The sequence below is a fragment of the Hoplias malabaricus genome, chromosome 15 (genome assembly GCF_029633855.1).
Source record: "Hoplias malabaricus isolate fHopMal1 chromosome 15, fHopMal1.hap1, whole genome shotgun sequence".
Taxonomy (NCBI): Eukaryota; Metazoa; Chordata; class Actinopteri; order Characiformes; family Erythrinidae; genus Hoplias; species Hoplias malabaricus.
This window is the reverse complement of record NC_089814.1, coordinates 5,645,098-5,663,704: the sequence shown is the minus strand read 5'-3', so window position 1 is coordinate 5,663,704 and position 18,607 is coordinate 5,645,098. Positions and strand designations below refer to the sequence as shown.

Below are 18,607 nucleotides of genomic sequence, written 5' to 3'. Positions count from 1 at the left end.
ACTTTTGGCTTAATTTACACATCCGTGTTACAGCAGATTTTAGTTTGTGGAATGTTTATACTGATGATAGAACAGTTTTAATTCCTGCCTGAGTTCCTTTGAGTTAAGGAACTCAGGCTGAATCCAGGCCTAATTTTTAATTGAATATTTTTCTAAAATTCTTGAAATCCACTTCCAAAGGATGCTCTTCTCTCTTTTTTTTCCTTGTTTGTTTGTTTGTTTGTTTTCAGCACATCTGCATGTGGTGTAACTACAAGAGCAAACTATGATTGTTTTGCACTCATCAGTCCCCTACAGTGGTCCCCCTCCATGCTAATCATGTGTCAGTGGGCCCCCTCTTGTTTTCATGCTCTCTCACTTTGCCCTCCTCCCTCTCCCACCTCGCTCTCTGCCAGTCTTTAACTACACTCCACTTTGGCCACTGCTCTACTTGTTACAGCCCCAACACGAGTGCAAACAATCAAAGTCTTTGGGAGCACTGAAATATGCATGGCTATCCGTGACAGACAGATAAAGCAGGGCAATTAGCCACGTAATCCTAGAGCATCGCGAGTAGTCGTCAGCCTCGGCTGTCCTCTCTCTCTCTCTCTCTCTCTCTGTATCTCTTTCTCGCGCTACTCTCTTGCTCTCTATTAGTTAAATGCACTTTGTGTGTCTGCTCCCCATCAAATCAAGTAACACTTCCTCTAATTGGCTTATAAATAATACAGCAGAGGCCGCATTATAATTTCATCAGTGGTAAACATTGCGGGGGCAGTGGGTAAAGAAACTATCCCTCATTAATTTCTTAATTTGGATAGATGGAATGAAGGGGAAGTGAGAGAGAGGAGGGAGGGAGGAGAGAGAGAGAGAGAGAGAGAGAGAGAGAGATCGGGTGAACGAAAGAAACTCATATCACCTCAGGCAGAGAGGGAGGGATAGTAGGAAAAATAGACGCCAGTAGGAGGAAGCTGCGGGTGCTTTTGTTAATGGATGTCAGATATTCGATCCTGGTTTTTTTTTTTTTTTTTGCAATGAATTCAAGGCAGTGGCCCCCTACTTCCCACACCCCACCTTCTTGTGACTTCTCACTCGCAGCTTTTTCTCCCCATTTTCTCTTCTTGTGTGTGTGTATTTTCTTGAACCAACTTTATGAATATTTCATAACAAGCTTCATAAATATTCATTCTAATAGCTTTGCACAGTAGTTATTACCGGTATTCTTTTTAAAAAACAAAAATACTCATTATAAATTCTTCATACTCTTCCTCTGAAATAATCACATATGCGAAAATGCAAACACACACGCGCACGCACACGCACAAAGTAATTTGCACTGTTGCTACAGAAAACAGATACCAATGAAATTGCAGTGCCCTACTGAGTCTCTGACTTAACAGACTTCTCCAACTCTGAAATTTGCCTCCTGCACTTTCTGACACACACACGTACAAGGTCAAGTCACGTGTTTTCATCGTCTGAGTTCCACAGATTCATCCAAATTTCTGCACAATACAATCATTTTGATCATTCGGATCGATTTAATGTGAGCAATAAGAAAAACCTTGAGTTGGAATTGTTCTCATAGACACCAGACATACAAAGATTTTAACAGCTTTAAAAATGTTACTATAAGAAAAGCTTATGTACACTCTGCATGATGCATACGACCTTGTTTTAGGATCAATTTGAGAAAATGTTTTGGCCTGAAACATTCATCCATTCATTCATTATCTGTAACCCTTATCCAATTCAGGGTCGCGGTGGGTCCAGAGCCTACCTGGAATCATTGGGCATTTTTATCGTGATCTGTTTATATTTAACCGTTAATTTAATTAGAAAATGAAATAAATCACAGACTGCACCATTAAGACCCTGACAGTTTTCTGTGTTCTTTTTGTTATTGTTACTTTTTGATCTAAGTCCAAAACAGAGTCAAGAATCAAGACTTTGCATACGTGAGAGAGAACGAGCGTGCATTTAGAGCCATTATGAGTTGTAACACTATCTGTTGTAGTATGTGTCGAGTTCATATCCAGAGACGTTACCCATCTGGCTTAGCTCCTCTGAGCCTGCGTCCAAGGCCCGGTGCTTCCACTAAGCAGCTGTGAAAATGGATGAGTGGCTGTCCACTTCCATTGTCATGTCAGGTTAAGTCATAAGATCTGGCCTTTGTAATCCTACTGCATGTTTTCAAACCAAACTTAGCTCCCTTTGTGAGGCTCGTACTCTGCAGAGTAACAGTGACGTTTTTTAGATCTTTGAAACGCCAATATTAAAGCAGGCCCTCAAATGAATGGTTTCCCTTAGTCCTTCTGGTGAAATCCAAACATGAAAGAATCTACAAAGAGAGGCTGAATCTTCAGAGGGAGAGTGCTCCTCAGACTGGTTTGAAATTCAGGAACCTTCCTGCGGCCTTTCCACACTTATCTTCAGGGAGAGCTGCCATCCATCATGTCTTTCCAAACGAGAGTGATGAAATGTCAGTTTACATCCATGTCGTGGCAGGTCCTCAAAGATATTCTAAATGGAATATTTCAACTAAAACGTGATGAAAAATGAAAAGGTGCAGGATTCTATACTAAGTTTTGATTAGAATCGCTGATCACTCACTGACGTTTTTCAGTGCAGCTATAATTTCAAAATCTACTTTTAGCTCTTTTCTTATTAAGCAAGCCTTGCGCCCAATGATTCCGGGTAGGCTCCGGACCCACCGCAGCCCTGAACTAGATAAGCGGTTACAGACAATGAATGAATGAATGAATTATTAAGCAAGTGGTAAACAGAACTGCAAAGGTAACCCGTTCCTGACTCTGCCTTTTAGATGTGAAGCATCTCATCAAATGACTTGGAACTCGCTCACTAACTCACTCGGTCATTCACACTCTTATGTCAAAATACTCCACAAGGGGCGCTGTTCTGTGACAGAGTTCTTTTTCTCTGTAGTTGTTTTTCACTAATATGTGTGACTAGAGGAAGATGGTTCCTCTCGTTCCTCAGTCTAAGTTACTCCCACGGTTCCTTCCTTCAGCTTTGAGGGATTTTTCCTGGTCAGTGTTGCCTTTGGCTTGCTCAAGTGTGGTTATTCATTTTGTTGTAAATTTGGTTAGAAAATGCTTGTATAGCTGCTTTGTGACGCTGACAGGTTGTAAAATACGCTATACAGGGGGTCCTCGACTTACGACGCTCATCCGTTCCTACGTTGCGCCGTAAACCGATTTTCGGTGTAAGTCGGAACATACGTACATACTGTACGTAAATAACATACTGTAAGCACTTATCCTACCTCACACCTATCCTCCTCGGTCCCGAGCCGCGTAACCGTGTATTCTTCCGCCGCGCCGCCCCAAACACGAAGTTCACGTTACGACGTTTGCGACGCAAAACCACTTAAGTCGAAACAAGGCTTTATACAGTAAATGGATGATGTGTCGTAACCACTCGGGACTGACGTAACCCCGGGACCTCCTGTACAAATAAATTTGACTTGACTAGGCTAAGTTAACAACAGAAAAGCCACTGGCTTGACACTGGAAAGTGCCAACCTGGTTTTGAAAGTTCTAAAACTAGATTTAAATCTATGGCATCTGGCAGATATGAATGAATACCTTATTCCACTTTACAGCATGCATCTTAACGTTATTAATGACTTTCACTGAAACACGTCTCTGTAATGCGCAAGTTTTGAGAGTTTTTAGAATTTTTTTTTTTTTTCGTAGTGAAAGCTAACTCTGGCATTATACGGCACACTACGCTTGATTTGCATTCTCTTGTCTATATTTGATCTGCGGGATATTAGTTTTAATAGATGACTAAGACGTGAAGTTTGGGCTGTATATTAAGTCCAGGTCGGTGGACGGAATTAACTGATTTCCATGGCCTTCGAGTAAACAGTTGGATAAGTTTGATGTTCATTTGTTTTGACAAAGTTAAAGCATTTGTTACTTTTACTTCTTATGCCTATTGGACCTAACAAATGAATGCAGGCCCGACAAATTAGTATCCAAACTTGTATTCTGGACTCTGAGCACTCATATTTCAGCTCATTTCTCTTTGTTTAAAGCAAGTCGAAGGTCAGAATTAACAAATCTTTTGAGGAGTTAGCCATCAGATTTTACATATGTACTTAATTTATACTGCATATACACTCACTCTCTCACTCCCTTGACACTTATTGCTGCCTTTGGGTCTAGTGTTGAGTAGAAGTTTAATTAATATAGCAGTAGAAGAGGACCGTCCATGCCCTTTGTTAGGGTCCACATTAGTTCCACTTGAGTGGCTCAACACTGGCAGACAAGCAGAGTGGCGGCCTACTGACATGTCTCCCCCGCCCCCATACACACTCACACATAACTGGCCAGTCATGGGTCACTGGCAGCATCCCCAGAAGGGCTGTGTAGCTGTTAAAGGACCATGTTAACAGCCTGATTTGAGAATCCATGGTTAAAAAAATGAGGGCCTATAGACAGCCCACAGACAGACTTAATTACTGATGACAAGTTTGAGGGTACGCTTCTCCACTGAATACTTTTAGACTACAGAGGAAATGTATTCATGCGGGGTGCGTACGCAGTGGAGTCATGCCACATCAGAAAGTCTTCCCCCACAAAACCGCTCCCATACACTGTTTTATTGATGTCATCCCCATCTTTCTTCTTTTCCACCAGAATAATGGCAGTTTCTTCATTAACTAATCCAGTTTTTTTTTGCCGAAATGAGTTATGTTCTGCATATCTACTTGCAATCTTATATAAAATTAGCATACCATCGTTCCCTGTAACTTTGTAATTTATATCATGTGCAGAACTAAACTTTTTCAAAATAAGGTCAACTATTATTAGTTCTTGGCAAAGGGCTTTAATTCTCGAAAAAACTTTTCCTTGATTTAGGACATTTTCATGGTGCATCAATTCACAAAATCCAAAATTTGGACGTCTCATTTAGCAACTTTTTTTTTCCAACATTAGAGATTGATAAATAATTTGATATCTTAAATCTTATTTGCAAATTGTCTTTAAGGACCATTTTCTTAGGTTCTGAGGTCCAAGACCTGGCATTAGTTTTGAGTGATGAATGTAGAGTGCCAGACTGACAATGGTTGTCATTTACACACTTCTGCCTTGTCCCCATCCCCATATAGATGCCCCCATTTAAAACTTGTTTGCACCTTGTTCTTGATAATGCAGACTAGAATTAAAACAGGCTATAGTTTCAATTTCAGAATTATTCATTTTATTTTAGCCCTACTACAAAGATGCCGTTTTGGTTACCCTGTTTTTTAAAGTGTAAAGCACCCTACCACTGGAAAATTGGGAATGTGTTTTATGGGCTGACAAATCATGCTTTTCTACCTGGCAGCCTAAATCCGGGTTTGGCGAATGCCAGGAGAATGTTACTTGCCTGACCACAATGTACCAACTGTAAAGTGTGGTGGAGATGCACGTTCACCTCTCAGCGCTGGGATCTTGGGTTCAAGTCCCATCTGGGTGGAGTTTCCATGTTCTCCCTGTGTCTGTGTGGGTTTCCTCCAGGTGACTGTCTGTGAGGAGTGTGGTGTGTTCTCCCTGTGTCTGTGTGGGTTTCCTCCGGGTGACTGTCTGTGAGGAGTGTGGTGTGTTCTCACTGTGTCTGCGTGGGTTTCCTCTGGGTGACTGTCTGTGAGGAGTGTGGTGTGTTCTCTCTGTGTCTGCGTGGGTTTCCTCCGGGTGACTGTCTGTGAGGAGTGTGGTGTGTTCTCTCTGTGTCTGCATGGGTTTCCTCCGGGTGACTGTCTGTGAGGAGTGTGGTGTGTTCTCTCTGTGTCTGTGTGGGTTTCCTCCGGGTGACTGTCTGAGGAGTGTGGTGTGTTCTCCCTGTGTCTGCGTGGGTTTCCTCCGGGTGACTGTCTGTGAGGAGTGTGGTGTGTTCTCCCTGTGTCTGCGTGGGTTTCCTCCGGGTGACTGTCTGTGAGGAGTGTGGTGTGTTCTCTCTGTGTCTGCATGGGTTTCCTCCGGGTGACTGTCTGTGAGGAGTGTGATGTGTTCTCCCTGTGTCTGTGTGGGTTTCCTCTTCGTGACTGTCTGTGAGGACTGTGGGCTCTCCGGTTTCCTCCCACAGTCCAAAAACATGGAGGGTAGGTGATGTGTCTTCGTGTGTATGTGAATGAATGTCTGTATGTGTGAGTGAATGTGTGTCCTGGGTGAAATCCTAGTGCCCGATGCAGTCCTCCAGGTGGACGGTCGTTCCTGGTGGAGGGTACGCTATGTGCGTTTGGCTGCCGCTTCTCGACAGTGTGTGTGTGGATTGAGCGTTCTGAGCAGTGTGGATTGTAAAGCGTCCTTGGGTGTCTAGAAAGGCGCTATATAAGTGTAGCGATAGATAGATAGAACTCCTTATTAATGACTATGGCTTTAGAATTGAACGTCATAAAATCCCGTTTGTGTTGGTGTCCCAATACATTTGTCCATAAAGTGTCTGTAAATAAATTACACAGTTATACGTGTTGAAGTTTAATTACAAACCACAGACCTGACAATTTTGTATAATGAAATGATAAGGATTCACTTTATAAAAACGCTGAACCTTTATTCACATGATAAATCACTATATGAACAGTTTTTAATAACAGAAAAATTCATTATCATATGGATATAAACTAAAACATGATTTCACTGATGAAAGATTCCCGCCTGTGGAGTTAAGTGACAGGACAAAGTACAGTGTAAAAGCAGCAGAAGTTGAAGGAATGGCACCAGTACCTGAATTTCACAGCAGCTCCAATATATAAATCTGTAAACAGTAGCAGTCAATGAATAACACTGAGCTTTGTGCTGCGAAGTTCACCCAGAAAGAAGCGCTAACAAAATACTGGGGAAGATGAAAAGACTCATACTTAGCATAATGTTTTGGCTCAACAAATCGGGCGTATGGGATCTTTTTACGAGAGGGGGGATATATATATATTAAAATATGTTAAGATGCAATGCGATATTACCTTAAATAAAAGGAAGGGAGATAATCCGGACGACTGTTTAATGCAGTTCAGCCACGGACACAAAGGTTATGAATATTGTATGGGGAGGAAAAAGAAACCTCCTTTTGAAGTGCTGAGAGAGTGCACACAAAGAGGAAGGAGGGGGGCTGTAATTATTGTAGAAATGCTTTTTGACAGATCGTTATATTAAAGAAGTAGGAGGTTCCCCCAAAACACAGCTAACCTCTTCACCAGAGTCAGTCTCCACCTATCAGCACAGCACACAATCACACCTAAAGGGCAAGTTCCATTTGACAAACAGCACCGATTGCAGGCAGGAAATGTCTCATGTTCAGCGCATTAGACTGTGTGACATTTAGTCTCTGCATGAGAACTGGGGTGTCCTGTGTGTAGGAACATGTTTACAACAAACACATTAAAACAGATACTTTTTAAATCCATTTACAGTTTGAGGATGATACAAACACTGTCAGTGTTTGACTAGATTTTACAGATATTTCAATTTCATATTTGATTACACATTTATAGTAATCCATTCATTCTCTGTAACCCTTATCCAGTTCAGGGTCACGGTGGGTCCAGAGCCTACCTGGAATCATTGGGCGCAAGGCGGGAATACACCCTGGAGGGGGCGCCAGTCCTTCACAGGGCAACACACACACACACACACATTCATTCACACACTCACACCTACGGACACTTTTTGAGTCACCAATCCACCTACCAACATGTGTTTTAGGACTGTGGGAGGAAACCAGAGCACCCGGAGAAAACCCACGCAGACACAGGGAGAACACACCACACTCCTCACAGACAGTCACCAGGAGGAAACCCACACAGACACAGGGAGAACACACCACACTCCTCACAGACAGTCACCCGGAGCGGGAATCGAACCCACAAGCTCCAGGCCCCTGGAGCTGTGTGACTGCGACACCTACATGCTGCACCACCGTGACGCCCTATAGTAATCCAGAAGAAGCCAAATTAAGTATATTTTAATTATGTATTTCTTCATTTGTAGAAGAATAAAACTTATGTTATTCCCAGATTGATCCCAGATTTTATTGCTTTGGGTGTGTTAGTTATGTTTTATATATATAAATATATATCTTTTTTTTTTGTAGCTGTCCAATGAAAAACATGTATCTCCCAAAATAGTAGCATTACAGAAGAAGGAAAAAAACAACTTAATTTTCAATGGAAATTGAAATGATTTAGGAGCATTTCTATTGGTCCATTCATTATTAATTTACACACTGTTGTGTTCAAATGCAGTAAAGTACAAATCCACAAAAATGTAGATACACGTTTTTAATTGGACAGTGACGATGTATTAACTTAAAAAAAAATACAAAATAGAAAAATAAGAAACGAACACGAAGCTAAGTGCTTTCAGTATATTTTTTGGGAAAGTAACTAATGGCGATTGAACGAGGGAAAAGGGGAGATTAATTATTTGCAATCGCACAGCCATCTTAATCTCGTCTAATCATCAGAGACCTAAGCCGCCACTCATTTCTAGCCCTGGGGGCAAGTCGTGAGCTCCGGTGACCAAAGAGACAGAGCAGGGAACATTGTGGGATAAGCAGAGGATGAGAGCGAACATGATGGAGCTTGACGCCATGCTCTAACAGGCCTTGGATCCATCTTTCATCTGGTGCCACTGACCCCTGTGTTCGGAGTACAGGGAATAGGGCCGGGGTTGTAGGGTCGAACTCCACGGCCAGCGTATATTCCCCATGGTTTCTCGAAAAGAGGGTTAACTATATTTAACAATATGCACTCTAACCGCCCCCCTCTTAATTAACATGAGAATCACATCTGTGGCTGGAATCCGCACCTCATTACTCTGGTATCTCATTAGAGGCCTGCCCCTTGGGAAGGACCGAATCAGTCTTAAAACACACTTTTACCTCCGTCTCTCACTGCATCTCTCTTGTGCATGCTTTTTCTCTCTCATCTTTTCCTCCCTCCTCATCCCGCCTATATAAAGTTCCCATCTGAGGAGGGAAGGCTGCGGCTCCCAGAAATGTTTCCAAAGCCAATTAAGAATCGGAAACAACACAATGAGGCTCCAAGGAAGTATGTATATCTATGGCAAAAAACAAACAAAAAAAAAAAAAAAAACGTAGTGTGTCATAGCAGCACAAGATCAATCCCTGGGACAAGAGACAATGAGTTTCAGATAGGAACAGAAAGGACTGGGTGTCCATGGACGGAGGGAAGATATATATATATATTTTTGGCATGACCTCTATGCTACAATAAAAAAACAAAGTACTAGAATTACCAGAGCTTTAGAGCAAAGGCTCTTTAAAAAAATATATATATATATTTAAGCATATATGTTTAGGGGTAATTTAGCCTCATTATTCTGGCATATCTGGTATAAAAGTAAAAAAAAAAAAAAACAACTAAGGTCCTCTATAGTTTATGGCATCTGTGTGTGTGTGTGTGTGTGTCAGCAGCCTTGAGCAGGGAGGTTGGTGGTGATCTCCACGGTGTCAGAGAAGTGGGGAGTCACAGAATATACACGGCCCCTCTAAGATCTTCTTTACCCAGTCTGGATCTATAAAAGAGAACAGAGGGGAGGAAACCTAAGAGAGGTATCCAACGTGACGCAAGAAGCAACCACAGCAAATAGAACCCAACAATCAAATTGGTGTTTTCCGTGATTGTGTTTCACTGCCAGGCTTCACCTTGTCAGCCCCCGTCTTGTCACAATGCAGGCCGAGAGTTGGGGTTTCATTAGTTGATACATGTTTAATGAGAGCTGATGTCAGTGTGTGTGTGTGCGCGCTTGTGTTTGTGTGTATGTTCATGTGCTCTTTCTATCGTGTAATATTATACAGGGGCAAGTGTGCAGGCGTGAAGTTTAGAAGCAGTGTAGCTGCCTTGTGTAAGATTTTAAAAGGCAGAGTGAGTGTGCTTGGAGGAGTAATCTCTTAGTGTGTGGGGGGGTAATAGAGGTAGTGTTAATGTGTTAGTGTGAAGTATTAGAGGCAGGTCAGATAGGTCAAATGAGCTGGTGTGAAATTCCAACCGCAGTCTTGATGTGAACCTGAATAAGAGGAGGTATTAAAGGAACACTAGGTAATATTTTCACCCTTAAATTACCGCTTTAAGATCACTGTGATGATCCACTGGTATGTAAAGGGGATAAAGTACGTCTGTCATTGCTACTCTGGCTCAGCACTGCAGAAACGGCACTATGTAACTTTTGGAGGAGGGTAGGAAACCACCACCCCTCCCCTCCCACTCCCCATTGATTTCAGGACCGGACAAGAATTGCACTCAGCAACTAAAAAAGTAGAGGGAGCCCAGGAGCAAAAATAACAAATCTTACCTAGTGTTCCTTTAATGGCTGCAATGTTGTGCTTTGCTTCTTGCACATGTTTTTAAAACCTGAAGATTTAATCTATAACAGGGAGTATAGGAATGTGTTTTAAGTTTTAAAAGTCTGTGTGCATGTTGTGTGGTGGTATCATAGCCAGTGTTAGTGTTTGCAACTTCAGGATGTGGTAGGGGAAAAAAAGGCTGACTATGTCTCAGACAGAACACTAGGGCTTACCCTCAGGCTGTGGCAGTGAAGCTACGCTGTCCTGCAGCAGGCAGCGGCGATACGTCACATTCTGACAGGACTGATACGACCGCACACACCTGAGAGACAGAAACAAGCAGGAGGTTGAGGAAATGTTCAAGGAAACATTAAGGCTTTCGTTTCACTAGGCTGGACCAACAGCACTACTGTTAGCACTTCCTGGAGTTGACCACTAGGGGCAGTAAACTCCATTAAATGGCTGCTGTAACCTGTGCCACATTATTATTTGTCCTTTATTCAATGATGGATAGTCCAATAAAGTAGAGATTAAAACACACATCTCAGACAGACAAAATGATAAGCATTACTGTGAGAAATATTAGGGCTAGGCACCGGAATTGTTTTGATGTATGTACAACACCTGTAAATGTGGGAATACTTTTAACCACAAAATTCAATGCTGATGTCACAAATAAAGGCCAAGCAATGTACTAAGTCATAGAGATTTGAAAAGTATACAAACTCATTACACACTAGTTTCAACAGATATGCAGCACATAATTTAAGTTCCTGATCAAATCTAATTAAGTAGTTTATTTATTATATTTTTGCAAGTGTAAAATGTTTAGGCTACTGTCCTAAAATGCACGCTGTTTATGCATTTTACTGCATGTATCTAAAAATTAAATGTACATGTTCCTGTAATGCTAAAAGTGGTGGCATTTATTGGCACTGGTATTAACAGATACGTGCATGTAATCGCCTGGAAAGTTTCTATCAGATAACTTAGTCTGAATGTTTAACTGGAAATCAAATCCACACATTGCTAAACAAATTTTAATTGACATATGGGAATGATGCGTGGGTCTCCTCCGGGTGACTGTCTGTGAGGAGTGTGGTGTGTTCGCCCTGTGTCTGCGTGGGTTTCCTCCGGGTGACTGTCTGTGAGGAGTGTGGTGTGTTCTCCCTGTGTCTGCGTGGGTTTCCTCCGGGTGACTGTCTGTGAGGAGTGTGGTGTGTTCTCCCTGTGTCTGCGTGGGTTTCCTCCGGGTGCTCCGGTTTCCTTCCACAGTCCAAAAAACACACATTGGTAGGTGGATTGGCGACTCAAAAAAGTGTCCGTAGGTGTGTGTGAGTGAATGTGTGTATGTGTCTGTGTTGCCCTGTGAAGGACTGGCGCCCCCTCAAGTGTGTATTCCTGCCTTGCGCCCAATGATTCCAGGTAGGCTCTTGACCCACTGCGACCATGAACTGGATAAGAGGTTACACATAATGAATGAATGAATATGGGAATGAGCATCACTGGCCACTCTGAATTTTCTTGTCACTGTTTTTGTCTTTAATATAAAAATGTATCAGATTGTACTAATAAAAGCAAATATGGAGTGTGAATGAAACATGACAGGGTTTTGAAGGAACGAGATTCTACTTGCATACTGGAATCAGTCCTACCTGAGCCACATGTGTCCATTACTGCACACAGCTTGCTTGCAGTCAGTAAAAGGTAAAATCTCTTTACACAGGCTGCAGTGCTCGGGAAATGTCTGCTTGTTCATCTTCTTCATTATGTGACCAATCAAAATCTGCGGGGCAAGACATAACAGAATAAGCATAAACAATATTCTATTTACTAAATAAAAAAAAAATGCACAGTTCCAAGCAGCCTAGACATGGTGGTTATCTATTTATTTCCTATTCCATCTCTGCAGATGTGCTGGGATCGGACGTGTGCGCTTCTTTCTCCATTAGCACACATTTTTCTGTTGTGCCTTCTTTATTTCCCCAGAGTTCCTATGCATTACATTATTACTTTTTGTGCAAACACAGTTGAAACACATCACCGTCCTTAAATAAAGCCGACGTATTACTATAATAGGTTCCAGGCTGACTCTGTTTACAGTCTTTCTGCCCTTTTTCCTTATAACTGTGAAGTTTTACAGTACAAATCTAATGCCGTGGCTATATTTGAGACTAACCTTTATACTAATATGTGAAAGGATTAGGTCTCCCATAATAACAGAGTTCATAAAATATGAAGTTAATGACATAAATATGTACATTATGTGTTATAACTTATACCCTTTTTATTCTATGACATTTGTGTGGATAAAAGTTTGAGATTGCGATATATAGGTAGTAGCATCTGTAGGTCATTTAATTTTAGATTTATGACTCTCTGTGTAATGTTAAATGTTAATAGAAGTCTGTAACAGTTGTAAATATGGACAGATCACAGAGAGAGATCAGAACATAAGTAGCACTTGATAATCTACACTGAGAGCAGATAAATATCATTTTGTGGAGCATTTTTAGAACTTTTTGCATAGATTGCATACATTAAGTTCCTTTTTTAGCAATTATTGGATATTGATAGTGATTGTTTTATAGTGATTAGCTGAGTATTCGGTGAATTCTGAGCATTCAGTGTTAACATCACTGACAGTGCCAGCTCTGTGAAAGGATGTCGAGGACTCAAACCTTGGCTGCTCTGTCTTCATTGGTGGGATCGTCGGAGAGGAAATCACAGAGCCCTTTGGTGGGGATGCATGTATTTTCAGTAATGAGTGTGTGGAGGTACACCTCTCCCAGCACCCTCTTCATGTGCTCCCGGGTCAGGTGGGACTCCACCTCTTCAATCCACGCCATGATCTCATTCATCTGCTCCTCGCTGAACTCTCCCTCAGCTTCCTTCTGTTTGGGCTCCTCCAGGGCAGAGGCCTCAGCTGCCTGACTCTCTTCCCCCAGCTCCCCCTCCTCCTCATCACCCAGGAACACTTTAGTGTCCTGGTGCGAGGGTTTCCAACGAGCCTCTGCCGGGGCCTTCTGCATGGACTGGTAGAGGACGCGGAGGAGGAAGAGCTTGAAGCGCCACAGGTATATGCATCCCGTGGTGTGCACTTTATCGTCCAGCTCGTCCTGAAGGAAAGGGGGGATCCGTTTGTCTGTCAGGACACGCCAGCGCACCAGGTCTAGCAGGTCCGTCTGCTTGTAGAGGTTCTGCACTTGCGACTCCAGGAGCTCTGCTGCCGCCTCGTCCGGGGTCTTTAGAGTGATAAATTGCACCTGGAAGGAGAGGTGGATGATATAACTGAAATATGGAATATCTGACAATAAATGAAAGAACGCTATACAGGGGGTCCTCGACTTACTACGTTGATCCGTTCCTAAGTCGCGTCGTAAACCGATTTTCGGTGTAAGTCGGAACATACTGTAAGCACTTATCCTATCCTAACACCTATCCTCCTCGGTCCCGAGCCGCGTAACCGTGTATTCTTCCGCTGCGCACACCAAACACGAAGTTCACGTTACGACGTTTACGACGCAAAACCACTGAAGTCCAAACAAGGCTTTATACAGCAAATGGGAGATGTGTCGTAACCATGAAACATCATAACTCTGGTACATGAAAGAAGCTGCTTGGCCCGGTATCAATGGGCCTACTTTTGTAGTGAATAATATAAACAAATGCTGTCTTCATTTAGTACTGGAGCTTATTCTGATTACGCAGATTTGACCACTCGTCTTGCTCTAACGCACACCAACCCAGAACACTTTGCCATGACACATCAGCCTTGATGGCACTGCAGGAGTCCATACTTGCACAGCATTAAACTAAGATAATGCTATATCCATCTGTTCCTACCATGACACAATACCCCTCAGTGCCAACAGATGTGATGGTATTGCAGGAGACCTACGAACTTCAACTCTGTATTCCTCTACAACTTGAAGTTGCAAAAAAATTTGATATTATATGATTTATTACTGGGTGGCACAGTGGTGTTGTCAGACAGCTCCAAGGTTCAGGGGTTGTGGGTTTGAGCCCTGCCTCATGTGATTGTGAGAAGTTTAAATGTATCTTTACACGTATATAGTGCGTTTCTAGACACCCAAGGACGCTTTACAATCTACACTGCTCAGAACACTCAATCCACACACACTGGAGAGAAGCGGCACCAAACGCACACAGTGTACTCTCCACCAGGAACGACCGTCCACCTGGAGGACTGCATCGGGCACTAGGGTTTCACCCAGAACAGAGCGCCAATCCATATCTGGGCTCACACATACACTCACACATACAGACATTCATTCACATACACACTCATTCACTCACGCACCAGGACAGTTATTAGACAGAAGCCAATTCACCTACCCTCCATGTTTTTGGACTGTGGGAGGAAACCGGAGACCCTGGAGGAAACCTACGCAGACACAGGGAGAACATGGAAACTCCACCCAGATGGGACTTGAACCCAAGATCCTAGCGCTGGGAGGCGAACGTGCTCACCACTAAGCCACCGTACCGCCCAAGGTGTTCTCCCAGTGTCTGCTTGGGTGTCCTCCAGGTTGTACGGTTTCCTCCCACAGTCCAGAAACACACGTTGGTTGGTGGATTGGCCTTAAGTTGTGAGTGTGAGAATGACTGTGTGATGCCCTTTAATGTACTGGTGCCCCATCCAGGTTGTGTTTTCTGCCTTGTGCCCAATGATGCCAGGTACGCTTCAGAACCACCACGACAAAATGAATGAATTCAGTTTATCACTGATCCATCTTTACAGTTTTAACCCCTTATCATCATGGCTGTCCCCAGTCTAAGGCATATGATTCAGAAAGAATATGTAAAATAACGCAAGATTGTCACTCTCTTAAGATAACCAAACCTCATATATAGGTTTTGGTCTGGGTTATTAAGAGTAATTAAGTTTCTTATCCAAGCCCCTACCTGGTAGTTTCGTGTGATTGGGTGTAAGCCATTGGTCATGCCTTCAGTGGAGGCCAGTGCCAGGTAGGCTCCATTAGGGCTAACTGTGATGCCGTGAATCCTCCGTCCCAGTACTCCGTCAGGCAGGGCTATTTCCTGCTGCTTGAATACGACAGCCACGTCAGTGAAGACTGGAGTGAGCTTCTTGACCACCCCGTCCATAGAGCAGGTGAAGACGGAGCCCCCGTTCCGGCTGGTGCTCATGGACATGATGGGCATGGAGTGAAGGCCGGTTACATGCGAGTTATGGACATTCAATCCAGCTTTGGAGATGAGCAGCAGGCACCAGAACACATAAGAGCCTCGCGCCGCAACTACCAGGCTACAGTTACACTTCTGGTGAGGGTGGAAGAGCGAAATGCACTTGATGTTGTGCACAGGGATCTGGTCCGTCTCCTGCCACAGAACCACAGGCTGCCTGAGAGTGAAGTAGCCTTTCACAGCCTTTAAGTTGACAGGCAGGATTTTCACCGGGCCCACAGCGCTGCCCACGATTAGGCCGCTCATCCTGCGGCCCCCATGCTCATACTCCCACCAAGCCAGAACACTCGGCGATGACACACCCGATTTGATAGTATTGCAGGAGACTACCGAACCCTTCCCCAGCATGGGCAGGCGAAACTGCCATACCACCAGGTCTCCGTTCTCCATCAGCACCGCCAGCAGAACCGTGACCACATCTTTGCATTCGTTATTGCTCTGAACCTGCTGCGTGTTGCACAAACTGGACCACTCCATCCGCACCGGCGTCTGCATGCGGTATCTCCTCTGCAGCTCACCAGGCTCGTCCAAAGAGGGCTGGGGAACGTCTTCATTCTGCAGAGAATAGTTCCTGGACTTCAGCATCTCCCCATAAAGCTCTGTGAGGTCTAGAAGCTGTGTCCACTGCAGATGTTTGTCGTTGCTGTGAATGGTGAGGCGACAGTCCAGCGTCAGGCAGGCTAGCAAACAACGACCATTCACATCACAGCCAAGGGGCGACCAGCTGGTGTATTTTACACCTTGCAAAGGCCCACCTTGAGGGTTCATGATTCTGTCCATCATAAAAGCCTGCCTCACAGCTGGGTCCTCAGACTTTTCAAGCTCTTCCTTTGCTTTCTTCACTTGGTCCTCCGGACCCACCTGATAACACAAAACAGAGGATAACTGCAAAACTGACTTTTTGGTTCGCAAAACCACAGCAATGTTGTATGGGAATCTGAAGAGAGAGAAGAGAATGTTAAAATAGTGTAGGATGTGGATCTAGGGGGAGTACTGAATATGGGGTATCTGTGGCCTAATGTTTAGAGAGTCTGGTTGAGGGCTGGAACGTCACCAGGACCAGCAGGAATGTTTTTCACAATGGCAAATGTGAAAAACGTTTTCATACCTGAATACTAGAATAGTGCACTGTGTGAATATGTATGGCCCTTTAAGAATTTGGGCTTGCTGCTCAGTACCAGGAGGAAATGAGCTCATATTTATATTCACAGGAGCGTTTCTAACTATTCAGTGTATTACTATATGTGTGGATAAAGAGAGAGTGTACTGGGTGTTGTGGAGTTTACCTTGAGCTGGTATGGGGTTTGCTGGAGGGGGATGTGTGTTCTGTGCAGCACTAAGTCCGGTCCGGAGCGCTGGACCTCGGCTATGAGCTCCATGAGAGATACGCTGCTGACGGTGCTGACGGCCAGCCGGTGGTCCTCGGACCAGCAAAGGGGCTCCAAACCGCTCACCGGGCTCAGCAGCTTCAGCGCCGGATCCCTCCTCATCACCGGACCGCGAGTCGACCAGGAATCCCCCTCCAGACCCGGTTCCGCAGCTTCGGCAGAGGCCATCTTTACCCTCCACAGCGCAGCAAAACAAACCCAAACCCAGCCGAGGAAGTGGCGACAGCGGAGGAGGAGGAGCGCGGAGAAACAGGCGGCTGAATCTTCACTGGGTTGCCAGATACGTGTTAAATACTCCATCGACAAAAATCAGAAGCTGCCCCAAAGCTTACGAATATTCGAGTGACAAAGATAGTAGCGTGCTTTTAAATTTACAGCGATTTAAAACGTTACTGGAATAACAATAAAGCAGGAAGCAAGAAGCCTGCAAGCAAAAAGAGCTCCAAGATGTATAACGTTAGCTGTTACTTCAGTGAAAACATCGTGTTTGATAATTACTCCATTATTAATAGCTAAAAGAAAGCTGCAGAATATTCCACTAACGAAAGTTCAGATTAGAAATAAAATAAGAACAATGTTAGATGCAAGGAGCAACAAAGTTAAACGTTTTAAATTTTATGAAAAGAAGAAAATGGCTGCCGGAATATCAACAAGCCCACAAAGCTTCATGGTAAGCCTTTACTGGTGCAAGACGTACAATTTTCAAGATTAGCAAGACTGTTACATATCTAACAACAAGGTGTTAAATGTGCTACTCCTGTGAAATATAAGATAAAGGTTGCCACATTCTTTGACAATTTATAAAATAAATACAAGAAGGCTACAAGATATTATTTTTGTGAGAAAGACAAATCTTTGTTAGATTTATGATAAACATTCCAGTAAAAATGTAGCTAATGAGTGAAAAAGAGGTACAAAATCAAATATATTTTGGTTTATAGCAGTTTCAGCCACAGACACTCCATCCACAACCTGATGGACTCTCAGTCAGGATTCTGCCAGTTGTGTTCTGATTGCATTCTGATTGGTCTCCTCCTATGTGTCGTGCCAAAAAAGCAGACTTGTGATTGGTCCTTTTGCACGTCAGTCAAGTTTCTTTTCCTGCAGTAGTAGGCAGTTGTTGGTAGAGTGTCTGACAATGTGAGACTAGGTTAATTATAATTGTTCCAGAGAAAACATTAAGATAATTACAGAATATTAAATAATAAACTTGAAATAGGGGCGGGGGCGGCAGAGTGGCGCTGCAGGTAGTGTCACACAGCTCCAGGGGCCTGGAGGTTGTGGGTTCGATTGCTGCTCCGGGTGACTGTCTGTGAGGAGTGTGGTGTGTTCTCCCTATGTCTGCGTGGGTTTCCTCCGGGTGACTGTCTGTGAGGAGTGTGGTGTGTTCTCCCCGTGTCCGCGTGGGTTTCCTCCGGGTGACTGTCTGTGAGGAGTGTGGTGTGTTTTCTCTGTGTCTGTGTGGGTTTCCTCCGGGTGACTGTCTGTGAGGAGTGTGGTGTGTTTTCTCTGTGTCTGTGTGGGTTTCCTCCGGGTGCTCCGGTTTCCTCCCACAGTCCAAAAACACACGTTGGTAGGTGGATTGGCGACTCAAAAGTGTCCGTAGGTGTGAATGTGTGAGTGTGTGTGTTGCCCAGGTAAGGACTGGCGCCCCCTCCAGGGTGTATTCCAGGTAGGCTCTGGACCCACCGCGACCC

At 43.8% G+C, this 18,607-nt stretch overlaps 2 protein-coding genes across 4 annotated transcripts in view; one reads left to right on the top strand and one right to left on the bottom strand.

The window, feature by feature from the left end:
- tsc1b (TSC complex subunit 1b) overlaps nt 1–7,795 on the top strand; it is an 85,508-nt gene extending 77,713 nt beyond the window's left edge. For all 3 annotated transcript variants that reach the window (XR_010795562.1, XR_010795560.1, XR_010795561.1), the window contains one exon: nt 7,692–7,795. The gene's annotated coding sequence lies outside the window, so the exon portion shown is untranslated. The remainder of the gene's footprint in view (nt 1–7,691) is intronic.
- On the bottom strand, nt 6,511–17,151 carry gtf3c4 (general transcription factor IIIC, polypeptide 4). The gene is made up of 6 exons (XM_066646761.1): nt 16,809–17,151; nt 15,223–16,383; nt 12,975–13,559; nt 11,949–12,079; nt 10,527–10,615; nt 6,511–9,524 (listed from the first exon to the last, which is right to left on the bottom strand). Exons 1-6 carry the CDS (start codon nt 17,076–17,078, stop codon nt 9,460–9,462), a joined length of 2,301 nt encoding a protein of 766 aa, XP_066502858.1. The 5' UTR covers nt 17,079–17,151; the 3' UTR covers nt 6,511–9,459.
- Nucleotides 17,152–18,607: the final 1,456 nt, after the last annotated feature.